The 24,360-nt window shown below is 42.3% G+C and overlaps 1 protein-coding gene across 3 annotated transcripts in view; it reads right to left on the bottom strand.

Moving 5' to 3' along the window:
• Nucleotides 1–4,029: 4,029 nt before the first annotated feature.
• The window catches only part of WIF1 (WNT inhibitory factor 1), a 240,146-nt gene continuing 219,815 nt past the window's right edge, over nt 4,030–24,360 (bottom strand). For all 3 annotated transcript variants that reach the window (XM_033959664.1, XM_033959665.1, XM_033959667.1), the window contains one exon: nt 4,030–4,786. In XM_033959664.1, coding sequence (XP_033815555.1) covers nt 4,662–4,786 — 125 coding nt within the window. In that variant the 3' untranslated portion in view covers nt 4,030–4,661. The remainder of the gene's footprint in view (nt 4,787–24,360) is intronic.

The raw sequence follows: 24,360 nt of genomic DNA, 5'->3' as shown, positions 1-24,360 counted from the left end.
CACACTACCAAAAAGACGTGCTTCGAGCTGAGTCAGTCCAACGAATGGCCACTAGAATGGTCTCCGGACTCAGGAGTCTCCCATACGAGGAAAGACTGGACAAACTGCATCTCTATACTCTTGAGGAGCGTAGAGAAAGGGGAGACATGATTGAGACGTTTAAATACATCACAGGTCGTGTCGAGACGGAAAGCGATATATTCTTCCCCAGGGGACCCTCGGCCACAAGGGGGCACCCGTTCAAACTCAGAGGAGGGAAATTTAATGGTGACACCAGGAAGTATTTCTTTACAGAACGGGTGGTAGATCACTGGAACAAACTTCCGGTGCAAGTGGTCAAGGCCACCAGTGTACTCGACTTTAAAAATAAATGGGACATCCACGTGGGATCCCTAAGGAGGTCGAGCTAAGGAATTGGGTCATTAGCACTCAGACTTGATGGGGTGGGACAAAATAGTGGGCAGACTTGGTGGGCTGTAGCCCTTTTCTGCCGTCATCTTTCTATGTTTCTATGTTTCTATGTTTCCCCCATGTCTTAATAACAGATTATGGACTTTTCCTCCAGGAATTTGTCCAAATCTTTCTTAAAACCAGCTACACTATCTGCTTTTACCATAACTTCTGGCCACTTCATTTTTAAGTTTAGATCTTTCCTTTCAAACAGAGGTCTTGCTAGATGTCAAATACAGCACAAGGTAACTTCACATGGACTTAGCTGTGCAGGAAATGTGAATCTCCTCATACACCCACCATATAGTGCAAAAATGTGCAAAGGTCTGTTTTTTTCTTTCGATCACTACATAGCCTAATGCCACACAAGCAGCGCTGTTACAAACATATTCTGTAGGTCAATGCTAAGGATAACAAAGTTTCCTTCCTTGGACCAGAAGGAGATACTGATAAACCACTGGAAGAGATCCCAAAACAACACCCAAAGACCCACTCAATGTGTGAACCAGTTGAGTGGAGTGGACTAACTGGGGGGTGGAAATGGGCCCGGAGTTTGCTCAGCAGAATTTCCCAGACCACCTCTTCCTCTCAACACATTGACACGCTGCCACCACCACCACTAGGAACACCTCACTGGGTAGGCCAGCTATGCTATAAACTTTATAAAACACATTATTATATTTTCTTATAAAGCACATATTTTAATTGAACTCTCTGACATCCTCAGCCTTTCCATTTACAAAAATAGAAGGAAGAAAAGTTCCCATTTCCTGCTGTCTCATGTCCCCGGCCTATACAATATTTTTTTTCTGCAGACCCTTCAAAAGTCTGACCAAATCCTCATTTCACTTGCATTATAAAGTACTGAGGATGCCATCTCTCCCCAATCCCAGGTCCTAAAGTCTAAGACAGTAGCGCAAACTAATGCTGCCAGATTCAGGAAAAAAAATTTCGATTCGATTCAGCCTATTGAATTGGTTTTTCAATTCGATTTTCCTGCCCAGTTGGGTGATTTTTTTCAAAAATCCTGGTGGGTTTTATAGCTTTTTCACCCCCTTTGGCTTCTCCTAACCACACTGGCGCTGTGGTGTAAATAAAATAAAGAAACAAAAGGGACTTTTCCTCTCTGTTAAATCCTAGCTCACGTTTGCAGTCCAACACCAGCTCTGGCAGGATACACATTTCAAATCTGACATATTGTAATCACAAAACAGAAAATAAAATTAATTTTTCTACCTTTTGTTGTCTGGTTATATTTCAAATCTTGTTGGTCCAAGGCTCTGGTTTTCTTCTGATAACTTGCTTGCCAGGGTCTCCTTCTTTCTTCTTTCTGCATGCTAACCATCCATCTGCCAACTCTGTCCTCCCTTTCCATTTCCCTTCCCTCCCCAGGAAGTCTGGTATCTTTCCTTTTTTTCATCTCCCTCCACAGATCCACCTTTTCTTAACTACCCTTTCATCCGGCATCTCTCCCTCCTTCCCCACCACCCCAGAGTCCACCATCTCTCCCTTTCTTTTCCCAATTACCCTCCTATCCAGTATCTCTATCCCTCCTCCACACCATCCCTTGTGTCCAATTTCTCTCCCTTTCTGTTCCTTCCCTCCCTAAATCCCATGGTCCATCATCTCTCTCCCTCTCTATTTTCAGACCCATTATTTCTTCCCCCCCCCAAAGTTTGGCATATGCACGTCTCTTTGAACACCCCCTTCCCTCCGTGTACTTCTAAACCAGGGTCCCCACCAAAGGCCTGTCCCCCCTTGAAGGCCTGCACCCCCCTTGAAGGCCTGTCCTACCACCTTGTAGGCCTGTCCCCCCCCTTGAAGGCCTGCATCCCCTTGAAAGCCTGCATCCCCTTGAAGGTCTGCACCCCTCCCGAAGGCTTGCACCCCCCCGAAGGCCTGTCCCCCCTTGAAGGCCTGTCCCACCCCCTTGAAGGCCTGCCTGCCCCCCATTGAAGGTCTGTCCCTCCCCCTTGAAGGCCTGCACCCCCTTGAAGGTCTGCACACCCCCCGAAGGCTTATCCCCCCCTTGAAGGCCTGCCTCCCCCCTTGAAGGCCTGCCTGCCCCCCCCTTGAAGGCCTGTCCCCCCTTGAAGGCCGGCCTGCCTGCCTGTCACCCCCCTCCCCCTTGAAAGTTTGCCCGCCCGCCCCACCTTGAAGGCCTGATGTCCCGACACACCCCGAAGGACCGATCGCCCCCCTGGCCTCTCCGCACCACCTATGAAGCAGCCCGCAGCAGGATCGCAATGTCAGTGATCCCTGCGCTGCTTCGGCGCTGCTTCCTGTGCCACGGTCCCGCCCATCCTCTGATGTCAGAGGAGGGGCGGGACCGCGGCGCAGGAAGCAACGTCCAAGCAGCTCAGGGATCACTGACATCTCGATCCTGCTGCGGGCTGCTTCATAGGTGGTGCAGGAAGGTCAGTGGGGCGAGCGATACTTCGGGGGTGGGGGGGACTGAACGGCAAGGCCAGGAGCACCCCCCTCAGGGCTGGCACCCGGGGTGGACCGCCCCCCCACCCCCAGTACGCTACTGGCTCTGTCTCAACTAATATGAGAGGGCTAGATATTTGATATACTTATGGCTCTAGCAATACGGATCATCTGAGTGGAAGGATAATACTGCTTTGTCCATGAATGCTTGGTGGAATAATGTATGTCTTGCTAGAAAGTATGAGGAGGTAGCTGCAATTAAAAAGTATAATTTTTTTAATTAAAGTTTGTAAAATACTAAAGTATTATTTTGAATGAAATCTCAGCTTATCTGCAATATGGGCCGATGTAATGTATTTGTATAGCCTCTGGTTGTTGAGTATTTGTGGTGTTGATATTTTCTTTGATAATAAAGAGACTGAACAAAATGAGCCTCAAATTGATTCCTGAGTAACAGATTAAGGTTTATCATTTGGAGGAAAGTTTGCGGCTTGATTATCATTTTCTGTTTTTTTCATGATTAATTTACTGAACCATAGTTGGCAGTTACTTTGGAATTACTTTAATAGATTTGGAGAGCACAACCTTGAAAGGGAGGTGTGTAGAAATTCCACTTATTTTGAATCTTCATGCATCACATTTTGGTTGAAGATTCGAACTACTGATGCATAAATGTGCTTCAAATGAAGATAGTCAGTGATTCAAAGTTCCTAGTTCAGTGAGGGACTTCTGATAAGCAGTGAGTGTTTGGGCTTATCTTGAAACTCAGTGTGATCTTATGGTTCCATGTCCAGACAGAACTAGGTCTGGTTTTGCTCCCAATATAGTATCTTAAGAACCTGGATCTCGAACTGTAGGCATGCAATGGAGTAAAACGGGAATGGTTCTTTTTAATATGGAGCTTTAAGATTACCTGCCTAGATGGAAAAGATAAAACACAAAGAAGGAAGAGAAAAACAGCCATGAAGAAACACATCTTTTTGCTGCCTGTGAGCCTCAGTGCAGCTGCTTTGCCCATGCCTCTGTGATGACACATCTTATTTTTGATTGTTATTCCTTGAAAGAATATCTGCTATAAGTAAATAAAACCTCAATGAAATGAAAGCAAACGAGTCACCCTCTCTCCCCCAAGGACCACACACAGCCATGCCCAGGAAAAACAGGCAGCCCATTTTATTTGGCATGAAGAGATCAATAGTAAAAGATCTTTAGAAAAAGACTGCATTTGATTTGCCATATACACATTAAACTGCTTAAGACCAATATTAAAGTTTATACATTACAAATGTCATTTCTTATGTCTACTATATATTATGTTACTTAAATGTTACTACCACAACATTATCTCAATAGAGCTCTCTGCAAGCTAATGTAAGAAGCAAAAACTGCTGTTCTTAACATTTTAAATATTTCCTTTAATAAAAATGTAAAATACAACGCAAGACAACATTGTTTCTGTGTATCAACTGTATGTAACATTCTTATGTTCAGGACTTTACAAATTTCTGTCACTGACTTTTGACACAATAATTGAAAGAACTAAATAAGACCGTTTCAAAGATAAAAATGATACAGAAATTGAGAACTCTTTGCAGCTGCATGTAAGAATTAATATAACTTAAAAATGAAGAGTAAATAAGGGCAGAGTGGTTTATCATAAAGCTAATAAAATCCAGGCCAGTGATGGTAACTGTAAAGAATAGCATTTTAATATTCAACACATGAAAGGTTAATGGGGGCTGTGAACTTTGTGTAATGGAAGCAGTTTCAGAAGTTGGAGTTCACCAGATATAATTGGATTCAGGTGATGTATGTTTCGTCTCGGTCTTTTTAGGTGAAGGTGTATGCTGCTGTCTGTACTTTGTGCCTGTAGGCCTCAATACATTCATGAGAGCCACTCCATACCCTGAAAAATAGCCATAGTTAAAACACAGAGATGCTGCAAAACCTTATTTCCATTCACTACTAATGCTGTACTTTATCTAAAATGTAATTTTTTGACTATGCACATTCCTCCTTTAGACATAAAACAGTCAAGTGCCCTGATAAGCCACAGAAAGATGATTTTTCAGTTCTACATGGATATTTGTTTTGGCTTGAATTAGATGTCATATCTTTGTTATGATTTTAGTGGAATTAATTCTGTCTCAGACTAATATGTCTAAATATCTAATATAAACTTATTAATTTTTATTGCAGTTTTAGGGTTACTCAAAGGCAGTACAGCATTGATGAACTAATGCATATTAAAAAGGTACATTATATACCAGATTTTAATAAAGAGGTTCAATTGAATAAATAATAACACGTTAAGTGTATTAGCATGTGCTAACACAATATTAGAAGAATAATCTCATGGTTAGAGCAATGCACTGAGAAACAGGGGAACTAGGTTTCATTTTTACTGTGGCTCCTCGTGTCCCTGGGTAAGTCACTTAACCCCCTCCACTGTCCCATCTACAAAACTTAGGGCTCCTTTTACTAAGCTGCACTAGCGGTTTTAGCGCACGCTACAGTGCCACGCACACTAGACGCTAAAGCCTCCAGAGAGCTAGCGTTAGTATTTTCCGCGTAGCACGGGAGTTAGCGCACGCTAATCTTCAGCGCGCACTATAAACGCTACCGCAGCTTAGTAAAATGAGCCTTTAGATTATGAGCCCACTAGAGACAGAGAAAGTACCTATATATAAAATGTAAACTGCTTTGGTTATACCTCAGAAAGGTGATATATCCAATATAGGACCCTTACCCTTAAAGCACTTTAGTCAATCCTGCTCTTTGCCTCCAACTCCTAAGTACCCGTATGTTCTGTGTATGTCAGTTTGGAAAAGAAAACATATTGGAATGATTTGGGAAATCATTTTTGTTTTCTCTAAACACTGACAAGCTGCTCTTTGACCTGAAGCTGTGTTCCATTTTAAAGCAATTCAGAATGGCTGTGGCTGAGTTTGTGTGCCACAAAAGGCAAAAAGGGGAGAGAATGAGTTAAAAAAGCAATGCCCCTAAATCTTACTTTCTAATTAAAATCTTTGGTAGCATTATATACTTCCTCTTGCAGAATTTAACGGAAGCAAAAACAAGTCAGCTATCCTGAATTTTTTTTTAAGAAGTCTTCAGAGCACATGGTTATAATTCTTTTCATGCAGCTCCATAATATTTCGAATTCACTGCCAAGGAAAGAATCATAGCTTTGTTTTTCACATCTATTGCTGAATTCCATTAAAACAGTTGGACTCTTGTATATAATTTATAGAAAAGCATAGGAACTGATATACTCAGAGGTACATCCTACAAATTATATTAAACTGAGTTATAATTATTTATTTCTGGATTTATTTTATTATTTCTTTGGCATCTTAGCCAATATCAACACGAGAGGGTGCTGAAAGTTCTCAGCCCAAACCAACCAACTTCCTAAATTCTGAGCATTATTTTGCTACTGTAGCTAAAAAGAGTGTTATCTTATTTTAAGTGCCAATTTGTAGAAATGAAATTCTATGTTTTGACATTGTTTCAGATTGAACCATATCCACAACATTTTCTTCTTAGTTGGGCTCAGAACTTTTCAGCACAGTCTCGGATACCGTATTTTTCGCTCCATAAGACGCACCTTAGATTTAGAGTAGGAAAACAAGGAAAAAAAAACATTCTCAACCAAATTGTGTACTAACATATACCAGGCTCTGCACCCAGCCCCCTCACTCTCTACCAGGCTCTGCATCCAATCCCACACTCCTTGCCCGGCTCTGCACCCTGTCCCCCCCTCCCATACTAATTGTAATGCAAGTTTTTCCTTTCATTTCTCATATACACACAGCAAATATAAATTCTCAAAACTGACACATTTCGATCACTAAATTGAAAATAAAATCATTTTTCCTACCTATGTTGTTGTCTGGTGATTTAATTAGTTTCTGGTCGGACTTCCTTCTGACTGTGCATCCAACATTCCTTTCACAATCCAGCCCCATCCCCTTTGGGTTCAGGTCTCTATCTCTCTCTGTCTTTCTTTTGCTTACAACCCCCCCCCCCCAATCCCATCCCCAAGTCCAGTATTTGTTCTCCTTTCTTCCAGGTCTTTCTCTGCTTCTCTCTCTCTCTCCTTCCTTCCTTCCTCCCTGGTCCAGAATCTTTCCACCTCTCTGCAGTCTCTCTCTCTCTGCCCTCTATACATCCCCAAGTCCATCATCTGCCCCCCTCTCTTCTGCCTCCCTTTTGTTTCTCCCTCTCTCTATCATCCTTCTGCTAAAATTTTGAGTGTGTTTCTCCTCTCTATCCCCTGTAGTCCAGCATCTGCCTTGGCTTCAAGTCTGTTTCCCTGTCCCTCCTCAAGGTCCTTTGGAAGCCTCCTCACTCTCCCCCCCCCCCCAGTGTCCAGATCCAGCATCCTGCCGTGGCACTTGCGACAGGCTGGGCGTTACCTCCAAGCTGCTTCCTGACCCAGCGAGAGAGGTCGTCTTCCACGTTGTGACCGCCACTGACCTAATTACGGCAGCCTGCAGAGCGAATTTAGCAGGCTGCCATTGGCTTCCGAAGCACACTGCCTCTGCCACGGTCTCGCCCTTGATGTCAGAGTTGGGGTGGAACCGCAGCCGAGGCAACGTGCTTTGGAGACCAATGGCAGCCTACTAAGTTCGCTCTGGAGGCTGCCGTAATTAGGTCAGCGGCGGTCACAGTGTGGAAGACAACCTCTCTCGCTGGGTCAGGAAGCAGCTTGGAGGTAAAGCCCTGCCCATCATGAGGGCGGGACACTGGATCTGGACACTGCAGGTGAGAGTGAGAGGAGGTTTTGGGCGCTCACTGACACTAGGGAGAGCCATATGGGGGCGCGGGCATTTAAAAAAGTATTTCGGGGTAGGGGTGGGATTTTTTTAAAAATTTTTAAAGTACCTTCGCTGCATAAGACGCACTGACATTTCTTCCCACTTTTGGGTGGGAAAAAAGTGCATCTTATGGAGTGAAAAATACGGTATATTTTAAATGATGTGTGCATGGTTCAATCAGTCAAATGATAGCTACAAATGTTATTCAAATTATTCCAATGGCAGACTTAATATCTCCATTAAACTACCAGTGCTTTCCAAATCCTATTTGAGGCTGGGTGCCTGAAACGGAACTTCATAGTATATATGTTCTCGTAATCTAACAAGTGAAAGAAAGGCATCTCTTTTCATAGACAGAAGCTACTGGTACAAAGTCAGTTTTTCTCCTGTCTGGGTCGTCTCTTGGGTGGGTTGAAGCTAGGCATATTACAAAATCAGCATGTTCACAGCTTCTAGGTAAAAGAGAGCCACGGTCATAGTTCAAGGATAGGATTTACTGCTACTATTTATCATTTCTATAGCGCTGAAAGGTGTACTCAGTTCTGTACATTTAACATTCAACAGACATACACAGGACATCTCAGGGTTAGGGAGTTTCTGGTAGAAGGAATGATACAATGGGTAAAGGTATCTGAGAAGTGAGTGGAAGTTAAGAGTTGAAAGCAACTTCAAATAAAGTGGGCTTTTAGCTTGGATTTGAATACTGCTAGAGACGGAGCATGACATATTGACTCTGGCACCCTGTTCTAGGCATACAGCGCAGCAAGAAAGAAGGAGTTGGCAGTGGAGGAGAAGGGTAAGGGAAGATGGACCCACCCGATGAACGGAGTTCATGGGGGGAAGCATAGGGGGAGATAAGTAAGGAGAGATATTGAGGGACTACAGAGTGAATGCACTTGTAAGTCAGTAAGAGGAGTTTGAACTGTACAGTATTTGGAAACAGATAATCTGCTGCTTCATTCAGTACCATCTAGACAGTGGTAAGGCTGTCTGTAAGGATATTTAGCAACACTATCCATATAGTACCAATGATATTCTACAGATAGTGCTGGTTAGGGAAATTATCTGCATAGCATTTGCTGTTACATGAATAATTCCCTTTGAAAATGACCCATATGTCATGAAGATTTTCCTCTGGCCTACTGTTTTGAAATGCTGTACATTGTCCTTCTGATAAAAATGTGGACACTCCATAGCCCTAAGGTTTTGTATTCCTGCAACCATGGGAATGACACTGGAGGGAAAAAAACAAAAAGCTGTGGATACTGATGTTCTGGAAATTATTTATTATACACTTTTACACATTAAAAACATAAAGATGCAATTGTAATAGGCCAACCGGACCCTACATGGTCCATGTTTTGGCAAACATGTCTTCCTCAGGGTCCAATGGTTCTCAAATGCACAGATAAAGAATTAGACTGATAACATTTTAATTGTCTTTAAACATGTAATCAAAAAACGCAGCAAACAAGCATTTGAGAACCAATGGACCCCTGAGGAAGGCATGTTTGCCAAAACATGGACCATGTAGGGTCCGGTTGGCCTATTACAATTGCATCTTTATGTTTTTAATGTGTAAAAGTGTATAATAAATAATTTCCAGAACATCAGTATCCACAGCTTTTTGTTTTTTTCTCCGCTGGATTGATTTGGGTCTTTTTCTCCCTTGTAATGACACAGGAGGATCTTACCGGACTAGCACAAAACCGATTTCTTTTTAGATCTGTAGTTCATCATGTCACTAGGACTCGAACACAAGTCAATTGCACCTTACTAGGGTGACCAGATTTTACGACTGTAAAATCCAGACATGGGGGCCCCACACACTTCCACCCAGCTCTGCCTGTCATGCCCTGTTCTGCCCCACCCCCACCTCAAAATCCTCTTCTCTAGCTCAGAGCCATGTCTGGAGGGCCTACGAGCATGTGCGTGTGCGACATGTAGCATGCATGCACACATGCGTGTGATGTCACTGCATCACATGCGTAGATGCCCTCCAGATGCGGCCCCGAGCTCAAATTTACTCATTTATATGTTTTACAGAAATGTACTGAGTGTTAGATGGTCCTTTTACTAAACTGCACTAAACACTTACTAGCAAATTCTGTATATTAGTCTGCTTAAAGTTAGGTGTCTAACTTGATTGGTTATTAGGTTTAATTGATGCTGATAATTGGCACTTAATGCTTCATGATGGCTGTTAATTGGGCTTAAATGAAAATTAGGTGCTTAACTCGAAAAACATGATTCTATATAAAGTAGGTATCTAGTCCAAAGCTGTGGTTAATGTACCTAACTTAGACACAGGTATTTAGGTAAAGAAAACCCTGGTATAAATAAGATATACCTAATGTTAGAACGCCTAGTGACATCTAACATCACTTAGACTGCGCTAAGCATGATTCTATACAGTGTACTTAACTCTTGTGTTTTTGTGTGTACAGCCGCATTAGTCAGCACCAATTCTTTAGGGGACCTATAGAGAATCAGGCCCTTAATTCCCAGTTTATACCTGTTCTGTAGCCATATAGCCTGTGCTGCTTCTATTCAACATTAAGTTATACCTAAATATATATATATATATGTAAGGAATATATTTAGTGTGGGGATGGGGAGGTATGTTATGTGATTTAATGAATTTATTACTTATGATTGGGTTGGGTGGGGGTAGGGGAGTCTTTTTTTTATATGTAATGGATAATAATTGTTAAGAATGTCGTGATTTGTACAAATTATCGGATTTAATATTGTATACTTGTTGCAAGAGTCAAAAATGAATAAAGAATTATAAAAAAAAAAGAAAGTTATACCTAGCATTCCCAATGCACATGCAGATAAGTCCTTATGATTTTTTGAAAAATATTTTATTGAGTAAATGAAGAAGATGTATTCACAATTGATGATTTTCCTAGATGTGGCAGTTGGAGAAGAAGGGGGTAGATTTGAAGAATATAGAGAGGGCAGAAATGAGGTAAAAGTCAAGTAGAAAGATGCTCCAAGTCTTAGGATTGAAATGCTGAATTAGTCTTGCATATGGATGGGTGGCTTAAGGTAAAAAAGGCAGTCCTCTTTTCAGGAAGACCAGCCATGTGCTGCTGATGGAGGCAGGGGAAAGAGAGAGAAAGAGCTCTGAACATAGAGTTTGGAAGAGCACCCACATGGCAGGAGGAGGGTGCAAGTGAGACCAATGGGAATAGAGCTTGGCAAGAAGTGGCAAGGAAAGGTCACACCTTAACTGACCCATCAGGGCACAGGATGAAAAGGAGAGCAAGAGGCACAGAAGTAAGACAAAGGATTCAGGTTTAGCTGAAAGAAAGGGAGGAGGTCTTACAAGGGAAAGACCACTAGAAAAAGAGCATATATGGGTAAGTAGGAGTGGCTGCATGGTTCTGAGACTACATTACCCACAATACCTAGTTTACAAACCATAACACACCATAAATGAGAATAGCATCAAACACATAAATGAGAATAGCATCAAACACATAGAAACATGATGGCAGATAAAGGCCAAATGGCCCATCCAGTCTGCCTATCCACTGAATCATTCAGCTAGTGTAGGGGCAGAACAATACCATGTTAACTGTTAGTGCAGAGCTATAATAAGGGGCTTCATGCTGTTTTCCAAGTTAGCATGTGGTAAACCAGGCATAATGTGGTATAATTCTAAATATGGTGCTCAAAATTGCAGGAAGAATATGAACACACACGCAATTTCCATGCACAGTTTAATTGAACAAGCTAAATAGCACTGATAATTTGGTGCTAATAATGATTGGTGCTAATTGACATTAATTAAAATGTATGCACTCATTTTTAGATACAGGGATCTGTGCAACAGTGGCGTACCTAGGGTATGTGGCACCCGGGGCCCATCATTTTTTGACACCCCCCCCATGTAAAAAAAATATTTTATGTAATGACCATGAAACGGAATAAATGGTCAGAACAGAAACAGGCAGTGAAAATTTTTTTTTATTGAACCTCATATATTACATTACATTACAAGCAGCGCTGTTACAAACATATTCTGAAGGTCAATGCTAAGGTTAACAAAGTTTCCTTCCTTGGACCAGAAGGAGATACTGACAAACCACTGGAAGAGATCCCAAAACAACTACCCAGGAACAACACCCAAAGACCCACTCAGTGTGTGAACCAGTTGAGTGGAGTGGACTAATTAGGGGGTGGAAATGGGCCCGAAGTTTGCTCAGCAGAATTTCCCAGACCACCTCTTCCTCTCAACACATTGACACGCTGCCACCACCACCACCATTAGGAACATCTCACCGGGTAGGCCAGCAATGCTTATAAACTTTATAAAACACATTATTATATTTTCTTATAAAGCACATATTTTAACTGAACTCTCTGATATCCTCAGCCTTGTCATTCACAAAAATAGAAGGAAGAAAAGTTCCCATTTCCTGCTGTCTCATGTCCCCAGCCTATACAATATTTTTCTTCTGCAGACCCTTCAATAGTCTGACGAAATCCTCGTTTCACTTGCATTATAAAGTACTGAGGATGCCATCTCTCCCCAATCCCAGGTCCTAAAGTCTACAACAGTATCACAAACTAGTGCTGCCAGATTCAGGAAAAAAATTTTTGATTCAGCCTATTGAATTGGTTTATCGATTCGATTTTAATGCTCAATTGGGTGTTTTTTTCAAACATCCTGGTGGGTTTATTTTATAGCTTTTCAACCCCCTTTGGCTTCTCCTAACCACACTGGTGCTGTGGTGTAAATAAAATAAAGAAACAAAAAGGACTTTTCCTCTCTCTATTAAATCCTAGCTCACGTTTGCGGTCTAACACCAGCTCTGGCAGGATACACATTTCAAATCTGACATATTGTAATCACAAAACAGAAAATAAAATTAGTTTTTCTACCTTTTGTTGTCTGGTTATTTTTCAAATCTTATTGGTCCAAGGCTCTGGTTGTCTTCCGATAACTTGCTTGCCAGGGTCTCCTTCTTCCTTCTTTCTGCATGCTAACCATCCATCTGCCATCTCTGTCCTCCCCGTTTCCCTTCCCTCCCCCGGATGTCTGGCATCTTTCCTTTTTTTCGTCTCCCTCCACAGATCCACCTTTTCTTAACTACCCTTTCATCCAGCATCTCTCCCTCCTTCCCCACCACCCCAGGGTCCACCATCTCTCTCTTTCTTTTCCCAACTACCCTCCTAACCAGTATCTCTATTCCCCCCCTCCACAACATCCCTTGTGTCCAACTTCTCTCCCTTTCTGTTCCTACCCTCCCTAAAACCCATGGTCCATCATCTCTTTCTCTCTCCTCTATTTTCATACTCATTATTTCTTCCCACCCAAAGTCCGGCATATGCACATCTCTTTGAACCCCTCCCCCTTCCCTCCGTGTACTTCTGCACCAGGGCCCCCTCCCCTGAAGGCCTGTCCCCCCTTAAAGGTCTGCATCCCACCCCTGAAGGCCTCTCCCCCCCTTGAAGGCCTGCACCCCCTTGAAGGCCTGCACCCCCCCTCGAAGGCCTGCACCCCCTCTCGAAGGCCTGTCCCCCCTCGAAGGCCTGTCCCCCCCTCAAAGGCCTGTCCCCCCCTCGAAGGCCTGTCCCCCCTCGAAGGCCTGTCTCCCCCTTGAAGGCCTGCACCCCCTCTCGAAGGCCTGCACCCTCCTTGAAGGCCTGTCCCCCCTTGAAGGCCTGCACTCCCCCTCGAAGGCCTGCACCCCCCTTGAAGGCCTGCACCCCCCCTCGAAGGCCTGACCCCCCCTTGAAGACCTGCACCCCCTCTCGAAGGCCTGTCCCCCCCTTGAAGGCCTGTACCCCCCTTCGAAGGCCTGACCCCCCCTTGAAGGCCTGCACCCCCCTCTTCCGCAGGACCACTCGCCCTCCTACCACCTCGAAGGTCCGCTCATCCGCCCAGCTTGTCTGCACCATTTACCTGAAGCAGCCTGCAGCAAGATCGCGATCCCAGCGATCTTTGTGCTGCTTTGGCTCTGTTTCCTCTGCCGCGGTCCCGCCCCTCTTCTGACATCAGAGGAGGGCGGGACCGTGGCGAAGGAAACAGCCGAAACAGTGCAAGGATCGCTGGGATCGCGATCTTGCTGCAGGCTGCTTCAGGTAAATGGTGCAGGGAGGAATCCAGATGCGAGATGTCGGAGCTGAACCGGACGCAGGGAGGGGGGAATTGGACCAGGAGCACCCCCTCAGGGCTTGGCACCCGGGGCGGACCGCCCCCCACACCCCCCCCTTGGTACGCCACTGCTGTGCAAGAATTTATGTGTGGATCTGAAAAGGGGTGTGGTGATAGGAGGGGCATGGGAAGATTGGGGGTGTTCCTCAAATTTACATTAAGTTTTACAGATTAAAGGAGATCTGAGCATAATTTGGGTGCAAGAATTTTCACCAGGTTTTACTTGGTGTAAATTCTCATACCTAAAACTGGGTATGGATTCTAGCACCAAACACTATTCTATAGAAGGTGCCTAACTCTGAATGCCATTTGTAGAACCAGGCTTAGCACAACATTTTATCTGTGCTGATTTTTGGCACCATATATAGAATTTTGGTCTAAATGCTTTTTGTATCTGGGGATGTGGCATGTGCAGAAAGATGGCATGGAAAGTGTTTGGCAATTAATGCATTTACTTACTGTGCAGGAAAGGGTTGATTCTATAAACAGTGCCTAAGAAAAGGTGCTGGCTGTGTGTCAGTCACACTTAGGGCTCCTTTTATGAAGGTGCGCTAGTGTTTTTAGCTATAGCACATGCTAGCCTAAAAACTACCGCCTGCTCAAGAGGAGGCGGTAGCGGCTAGCGTGTGGGGCATTTTAGTGCACGCTCTTCCACGCGTTAAGGCCCTAACATGCCTTCGTAAAAGGAGCCCTTAGGTGCTGTTTGCAGAATCGCAGCTAGTGGTGCCTATGTAAAAGCTTTGGCGCCTGAAATATAGATGAGGCACTTAAGTTTTTGGAGAATTGCGCTTAGCCTAACCTAACATGCCTAACATGCTCCGCCTATAGAAACACCCACTCAGGCTTTAGGTGCCACTAAGCACATTGCGATAGGTGCCTATCGCTCAATTAATTTTTTTTAAACAATTATTGAGGCTGTTAAGGGTACTTTGCCAATAAAGTTAGGCACCCTTTATAGAATCAGCCCCTAACTGCCTAACAGCCTCCACCCTTTTTACTAAACCGCGATAGCGGTTATTAGCACAGGGAGCTGCGCTGAATGCTCTGTGCTGCTCCCAATGCTCAGAGTTCCTATGAACTATGAGCTATCATGGTTTAGTAAAAGGGGGGTGGGGTGAGAGTTAACACAGGACCACTTGCCATCTCCTAAACAGGAAATGCTAAGTGCCTTCCACATTAACCAGGAGTAGGTAATGCTTTTTAAATCTGAATGTTAGTGCAGGATCTGCAATATAAAATAGTGGGAACACCCCCTATAGGAGCTGTTTTAAATTTACAGCTACTCAGCAATAAAATCCCATTAAGCCAGAGTCACTGTGAATTTTACTGTGGTTTAGTAACATTTCTAAATGTTTACTGTTACATTTATTTTATGTTTTAGTTTTTAAATGGCATGTGTATTTTTATATAATCTCTGAAAGAGAAGAGTGAATTATAATAGCTAACAAGAAGGCGTACCTAGCATATGTGACAGCCAGGACCTATCATTTTTTGACACCCCCCTCACCTATATAAAAAAACATGATTTTTAGTAACAATCCACACGTCACACAAAATGAGTGTTTCAAGGAAAAGGCAGCATCTTACATACTGCAGTGAGCAGTAGAACAACAATACACCCATTGTACAACTAAACAAGCCAGACTAGTACAGATTGATCCTGCACAGTCAATACTAACAGAGAACCAGGTCTTTCGTACACACAGAACACAGAAAACACCTTTCCCAGTATAAAATATGTAATCACAAACTATCCCCTCCCTCTTTTACAAAACCATAGTGCCGTTTTTAGCACCAGCCATGGTGGTAACAGCTCAGATACTCATAGAATTCCTATAAGCATCGGCGCTGTTACCACCGCGACCGGTGCTAAAAAACGCTCTACAGTTTTGTAAAGGGGATAAAATAGAACTATGTAGATAAAAGTTAAACTTAACCACCAAGAAGCTGGACTCTGCATACAATGCAACACCACAGAAACAGAAACAGTGATGCAAGTCCCCTAATATTGTGCAAAATATATAGACAGAAAAGTAAATTTGAAAAAACAGAAATAGCAATCATCACTTTTCAAATTAACATATAACCCACTCCCCCCTTTTATAAAGCTGCATTAGGATTTTTTATTGCAGGCCAAAGCGGTAAAAGTTCCAGCGCTCAAAGAATTCTTATGAGCGTCGGAGCTAATATCACCACAGCTGGCGATTAAATAGCCTAATGCAGCTTCATAAAAAGGGGCAAAAAAAGGGGGGGGGGACAAAACAAAAATGGAAAATAAGATAATACCATTTTATTGGACATTGGATTAATACATTTTTCAATTAGCTTTAAGAGCCAGAGACTCTTTTCTCAAGTCAGTAAAGTATACTGCTCTTACAATATCCTGTCCAGACCTGAGGAAGGGGGTTTTTGGTCTTTGAATTAGTCAAAAATGTATTACAATTAGTCCAATAAAAGGATCACCTTATATCCATTTTCTATTTATAAACGTTTATCGACACAGCTACCTACTTTATCCTAAAGCAAAAATAAATAAATAAGAGAGAAATTTTTTTTCTACCTTTGTTGTCTGGTTTCTGCTTTCCTCATCTTCTCATCATTCTCTTCCTTCCATCCACTGTCTTCCCTCTCTCTGTCTCTTTCATATGACATTTGCTCTCTTTCTATGCCTCTTCCAAAAACTCTCTGCCTCTCTCTTCCATCTTTCCCTCCCCCCATTGGTCTGGCATCCATCTTCTTCCCTCCGCCCCATGGTGTGGCATCTGTCTTCTTCCTTTCTATCTCTCCCTCCCTCCCTACCCCCCAGCACATTTAATATCTCTCTCTTCTCCTTTCCTCCACCCAGATCTGGTATCTGTCTCCTCCCTTTCCCCGCATGCTCTGGCATATCCCTCTCCTCTTCCTTTTCTTTCCTGGTCTTCCGTCTCTATTTTCTGCCTCTGTCTAGTTTAAATTCTTTCTATCCACTTCTCAATGTCCCTCTTTTCATTCCTTTCCCCCCATGATCTGGCATCTCCCTCTCCTCTTCCTTTTCTTCCCTGGTCTTTCTTCTCAATTTATTTTCTGCCTCTGTCTACTTTAAATTTTTTCTTACTATCCACTTCTCAATTTCCCTCTTTTCATTTTGTCTACTTATAGTTTGCCACCTCTTTCCCTCATCCCTTCCCGTATCTAACTCTATCCTCTTCCCCCAATCCAGCATGTGCCCTTTTTTTCTCTCTCCTCACCACTTCCATTCAGTGTCTGCTCCCCTCCCCTCTTCTCTCTCCTCCCCACTTCCAGCTAGTGTCCCCCCTATTTCTCTATGAAATAAACCTAAAGCATCACTCAACCTCTTCCCCTGGTCGGGCCATCTCTTTCCCTTCATTTCACCTTCGTGGACACTTTTCCAAACCAAAGTTTTCTCACTTAGATGGGCATTGATGTGGCAGCCGTTCTTACTAGTTCCATATGGCTGCCCCAATGCTTCTCCTCTGACACGAACTGGCGGAAACAGGAAGTTGCATCAGAGGAGAAGCTTCAGGGCAGCCATATATAACTAGTGAGAACGGCTGCCACGTCAGGGCCCCTCTGAGAGAGAAAACTTTGGTTTGGAAAAGCACCGTGAGGGAGATGGCCAAATAAAAGGAAGAGATGCCCAAACCACAGGTTTCCTGGAGCGGTGGGGCCTAGGGCAGCTGCCCTATTTGCCCTTCCCTAACACTGACCCTGTTTCTGGACTACAGTACCATTATACACCGCTAGCCGCCCGGGACCTAGCTGCTGGTCCCAGAGGCTGTGTAGCAACGCCTTTTTTTTGTAATTAATTGGTTTTAAATGACGTGGTCAATTACCGTGTTGTTTAGCACCAATTAAAACAGTCAACATAGGTGGTGGTAGGACGCCTATGGCTGGTCCCGCTCTTGCCAGCTGCCGCCCTCACCTTGCCGCTGTAATGTGGAGCACGAGAAAAAAAGTTCCTCATGCTCGCGGCTGATAAAAATAGAGCAAAGAACTAAACTAACCCTGTGTAGTTTCTGGGTTATTCTGCTGGGCTCAGAAGTGATACCGGGCAGCGAGGATACACAGGGCAGGAGGAGGATGGAGATGGTGTTATAGTATAGAGGCACATGCACGAGCTAAAGCGCGTGACAAACAGCAGCCCGGAGTTCTATCGGTCACTTTCAGCCAGTTACCAAGGCTAATAAAAAGATAAATGGAGCCCGTGGTTTTAACCCGCTTAGAGCCCGTGGCTTTCACTGCAGGGAAAGGTGGGAAGGCAGGCAGGAAATCATGGCAGTTCAGGGCAGGCACAGTTTGGGCAGGCAGGAGAAGAGCATCGGAAAGACGAGCAGCAGGAGATAAGAAGCAGCGCAGCATTCGGGGCGAGCAGGCAGGAGAGATTGCAGGGCAGAAAGCAGGGCTTCCAGTTGGAAAGACGTTTTCGACTGGTCCCCAGCAGTCGCTTCTTCAGGTGATTGGCCAGCCCAGTCGGATTGGAAATTTGGTGTTGTGAATTGTGTCCAGTTTGCATGCGTGTCACCTCATTTGCATGCATGGATTCAAAACGGATTGCAGGAAAGGTAAGTGAATCAGGCCGGATTGAAATTTGATAGTAAAGGGGTCGCAAACCGATCGGTATATGATCGGTTTGCTTTGTGAATCTAGCCCTTTAAGCAGACTATATAAAATTTGCCAGAGACCGCCATTGAAAATTCCTCTAAATGCTCCTGTATCATCCAGAAAGTGCCAGGGCAATGAGGGCATTCGCTCAACTATACATATAGCAGCAATAGTCAGCTGCTATCTGTACATATAAGCAGTGGAATTCTGGCCTTGATGAAAGCAATAATAATACACTAACTATGATCCTTATGTTAGAAGCTCTATTCTAGTTTTGGGCATCTAAATACTGACACTTAGACATCCATATTGCATGGTCTTCAAATCCCATTTTTATAAAGCTCAGTAATAGATGTCTAAAACTGCAGTACATCTTTATAGCATGTTTGAAGCTTTATAGCACGTGTGAAACTTTCTGGCTGTTGGAAGCTGTTTGGAAAATTTTTTAAGGAGAATTTTGTGGCTGTTGGAAGTTTTTATGAGAATCCCTGAAGAAACCAAATGTGTTGGTGAAACGAGTGCTTGTTGGAGGTTTTGGCTCTGTCATGAACTTGGCTGTGTACTGTGAGAGGCTTATGCTTGCAGTTGAAAAAAAAGAAGAAGAAGTCTGTACTGGTGGATCCTTTCCAGTTACGTCCTATGGCGCCAGAGCTAAGTATTTTGCTTCCTTTTTCAGCGATTTTGTATTTTGAACCTTATATTTCATATATTTATACATAAAAAGTTTGAAAAGTTTTTACAGAAAAAATGAATTAAAAATTTTAAATGTATAAAAAATAATTAAAAATACTGTGCACAGTAGTGGAGTTTTCCCCTTTTAGATCTTTTTACATTGTGCTGCGGGTGTGAGTTTTTTGCCCATGATAAGAAAAAGAATGCCAGCTGTGAATCATCAATGATTGCTGCATGCTAAAAACGTTTTTGAGGCTTTTTCTCCACCTGTTTTTGAATTTCTTTTTTTTTTTTAGTTAAGAAATTTTTTATTGAAATTTAAACATAATTAAAACATACAAAATAGGAAATCCATTTTAACAATATATATATAGCCATAAGCTTAATAGTCATAAATATATTCATATGTTGTATCAAATCAATCCCTCCCTCCCCCCTATTATTAAATGTATATTAGGATCCAGATCTCTTCATAATATTATGAGTTCAATAGATTCAATTTCTTAGTGATAACAGTCCAAGTATGTAACGATTTTTGATAATACCCTCGACGTTTAGCTACATAGATTTCCATCTTCCCTATCATTGAGAATTTCACTCTCCATTCATATTCATCTGGTATCTGGGGTTGTTTCCAATAGGTAGCTATAAGACATCTAATTGCTGCTAGCCCCATACGTAATAAACGTATTTGCCAACTAGTTTCACAGATAGTAAAGAGCCCCAATAGGCAACATTGGGGAGTATTGGGGACCAATACCCTTAGTAAGTGGGACAAAGAATTCACTACTATAGTCCAACAAGGTGTTAGTATAGGACATTCCCACCATATATGTTAAAAATTGCCTTCAGCATTGTGACAACGCCAACAGCAATCTGAGATCTGAGGGTACATCTTATGGAGTCGTTCTGGAGTATAATACCAACGACTCAATATTTTGTAAGCATTTTCTTGAATCAATGCACAAACAGATACTCTGCCTACCTCGGTACAGATGATGTCCCATTCTTTAGTAGTAAATACGCAGTTTAAATCCCTTTCCCAACATTTTTGATAATTCAATTTAGGAATTTCTCTCCCCTGTAGATATTTATATATAACTGAGATAGTTCTAGGCACCTTCTGCAATGTTGCCCATAGCTGTTCTAAGTGTTCAGTTCCAGAAAACATTATCTTATCCCAGCCTTGGGCCACTACATAATGTTTTACTTGTAAATAAGCCAAATAGTCCCCTTTTTTTACCCCTGGTATGCATAATAAAGCTTCAAATGAGAGCAAAGTCCCTGTACTTAGGAAATCTCGAAAAATAGACAACCCATTTTGTTCCCATCTGTCAAATACTGGATTAGTTTTACCTACCATAAATTGGGGTTCATCCCTCAACGAGGCCATAGTAGAAGATATTACCCCATGGTTACATTCCTTTCTCAGTTTACCCCATATTGTAAGTAAATGTATTATATAGGGATTATCAGTTTCTAGTTTCCATTGCCGAATTGTCTGTGAAGACCAAAGCCCAGTAGACAATCTATGTTGAGGGATCAAAGATTGTACTCTCCATTTATGTGTATTCAATTCCCAATTCAGTAACATCCGTGTTTGTGCTGCTTGATAATACCATCTAAGATTAGGAACCCCTTTTCCGCCTTGAGCTTTATCTACCCACATCACTCTCTGAGAGATTCTAGGCATTTTATTTACCCAGATAAATTTTTTGAATTCTGCTTGTAAAATCTTAAACATCCGAGTGGGCAGGGAGATCGGAAGAGTTTGAAACAAAAATAGTAGTTGGGGTAGAACATTCATCTGGAAGACTGCTATGCGTCCCCCCACGAAAGCCACAGCCCATTCCAGTGTTGTAGATCTCCCGGGATTTTCCGAAGGATTGGTCCGTAATTAGCCTCATATAAAGTATCCAAGTCCATTGATAAGTAAATACCTAGATATTTTATACCCTTAGATGTTCATTTAAATGGGAACAGGTGCTGAAGGTCCTCAGCTTTTGATGGTTCTAATGTGAGATTCATAATTTCAGTTTTATCTAAATTAATCTTAAATCCAGATACTTCTCCATATTCCTCAAAAATTTGCAATAAGGGTCCCACGGTATGGTCTGGTTCTCCCATATATAAAAGAATGTCATCAGCAAATAGGGCTATACGGTGTTCAATGTCACCGATCTGAATCCCCTTCAACCGGGGATGATTTCGAATAAATGTCGCTAATGGTTCTATGGATAAAGCAAAAAGCAGTGGGGAGAGTGGACAACTCTGTCTGCACCCCTTGTAATGGAAAATAATTCTGTATATGTCTGATTAATCTGAAGACATGCTCAGGGCTCCCAATATAGTGCTTGAACCCATATATTAAAGAGTCCCCGTATTCCCATCTTTTCCATGACAGCCCACAAGAAGTCCCACGATACCCGATTGAACGCTTTCTCAGTGTCGATCGCCATCAACACCGCCTGTTCCCGATTTTTCCTTACATGCCACATCAAATGTAAAGTGCGTCGTATATACTTGTCTCTGTTGTATGAAACCAGATTGATCTATATGGATCAGACTAGGAAGTAATTTACCTAATCGTACAGCCATAACTTTTGCTATAATTTTTACATCTACATTCAACAGAGAAATAGGTCTATATGAATTACAGCTCAGTGGATCCCTCCCAGGTTTCAAAAGGATCACTATACTTGCTTCCCTCATGGAGTCAGGTAAGTGACTCCCTTCTGAGATCCCATTGATTATACTCAGTAATAGTAATAGTGGTGCCACCTGTGCACCAAATTTGTTATAAAAACAGCCCGTATAACCATCTAATCCTGGAGATTTACCAGCTTTTATATTCCAAATTATCCCCATTACTTCCTCTAGAGTAACTGGTTCATTAAATAACTTTTGTTCATCTAGTGACAACTCTGGTAAATCTACTTTATCTAAAAAATACTGTATCCCAATTTTTTCTCCATTTTCATCAGGATTATACAACTGTCGATAATATTCCAAAAAGAAGTTACTTATTTCTTTGTCTGTAACCTATATTTGTCCCCTGTCGTCTCAGATTGCTGTAATAGATGTTTTTGCCTGTTTAATTTTGATATAACGGGCAAGTTAAGCACTACATTTGTTGCTATGTTCGTATTTATAAGACCGAAAAAGCTCTCGTATATGATTAAACTCTTCCATTTGAAGTTGTAGCAGATCTCCCCTTATTTGGCGTATTTGTATCAGTGTCTGTGGGTCTAATGTATTTTTATGTATTATTTCCAAAGAGAGTAGGCGTTCCCTTAGATGTAGCTGATTTTGAATTCGTTGACGTTTTAATCGGGCTCCCCATTTAATAAAGATCCCCCGTAAAACTAACTTTAAAGCGTCCCATAGAGTCCCATCTGATATTTCTCCTTTATCATTAAACTCCAAATATTCATCTATATTACGGAGAATTTCTTTTTCTACCTCTGGGATGTTAAGCAATGATTCATTAAGCGGGTTCTTCTCCCAGATGTCAACCCTGTGCATTCCACCCACATTGGAGCATGATCAGATATTTGAATACTTCCGATCTCAGCCTTTCCTATCTTTCCCCATTGATTCCTATGAATCCAAAGACCATCTATCCTAGTATAAGTTTGTTGTACGTGAGAGTAATAAGTGTAATCTCGCTGGGTTCCATGCAGAAGGTGCCAACAATCTATCAACCCTAAAGAGTGCATGAATGTTCGAAAAGCCCGAATGTGTCCCCTGATTGAATCTCTACCCCCTTTAGAGTGATCTAAACATCCATTTGAGAACATATTAAAATAACCCCCTAGAATTATCACCTCCTGAAGAAAAGATAACAATTCACCCTGCAAAGACCAATAAAACTCCTTCTGATTTGTATTAGGGCCTTAGACATTCACTATTGTTACTCTTTGTCCCTGTAAATTTCCTCTCAAAGCTAAGCATCTCCCCAGGGAGTCTCGATATACTTGTTCTGTGATCAACCCCAGCCCCTTCTTCACCAAGATTGCAATCCCTCCCTTTTTTTTAACAGGATCTTGCCCTTGATGTGTCCAGACTTGATCAAATGATAGATTCTCTAGGCATCTCACATCTCTGGGCCTTAAATGGGTCTCCTGTAGTAAACAAATGTCACACCACATTTTTTTCAACTCCCGGAAAATAATGCTCCTTTTCCCAGGACTGTTCATCCCATTAATATTCCAAGATCCGATCCTGAGCACTTCTATCTGTAATCTCACCTTCTTGTTCCCCCCCACCTCTAACTTTCCCACAAATTCCCCCTCCCTTCCTTCCCCCCATACATGTCGATCCAGACAATGCCAGATCAACTATCGAGAAAGAATAAAGTTCCTTCCGAAAGGCTACTATCCTTATATACCTCCCAATCTTAATTACTCTTTAAAACCATGGTAGTATCGTCTTGCTCCATTCTCAAAAATAATATCAAGTTCTCTCATATTTATTATTAAAAACATTTTCCATATATTTGATCCGCCTTATACTTCCGTACTCCCTCCCTAATATCACTCGTGCATCTTTCTTCAATCATTCATAAGTCCCCCCAAAACCTTCAGTGTTTATACTCCAGTCTCACTGTTGTTACTCATTTCTCCAATGATGGTAGTCTCTTGTTCGATCGGGTAACCATGCCTAAGGTCTCCACTGGTCTCCCTGTCTTCTTCAATATCATTCCAGTTGAAGCATTGGGCAAGTTATTACAGCCCAGATCTTTTAAAGCAGTCCAAGCATCTTCCACTGCATCTACTCTGCATGATTTTCCATTAATAGTCAACCACAATCCAAAAGGGAACAGCCATCTATATCTGTGGCTCTCTGAGCGTAAGACTTGGGTCACCTTACGAAAAGCCCTTCTTTTCTGTAAAGTCATAGGAGCCAAATCTTAAAAAACTCCTATTACAATTCCATTCCATCTGAATTGTGGGAATTTTCGAGCAGCTTGAAGTATTTTTTCTTTAAATAGATAGTCTCCAAAGCACACAATAATATCTTTTGGGGTATCTGGTCTACTCACCCCTAAGCTACGATGAGCTCTTAAAATAGTAATGTTAGCTTTGTCCACTGTCTCTTCAAGGCCCAATAGCTGGCTACAAAAATCTTTTGTTACTTCCATACAATTTTTGTATTGATCAGATTCAGGGATTCCTTTAAAATGTAGGTTAGATCTCCTGGACCTGTTAT

This window comes from Geotrypetes seraphini, chromosome 9, assembly GCF_902459505.1.
Source record: "Geotrypetes seraphini chromosome 9, aGeoSer1.1, whole genome shotgun sequence".
NCBI classification, from domain to species: Eukaryota; Metazoa; Chordata; class Amphibia; order Gymnophiona; family Dermophiidae; genus Geotrypetes; species Geotrypetes seraphini.
This window is presented reverse-complemented; position numbering and strand designations above follow the sequence as displayed.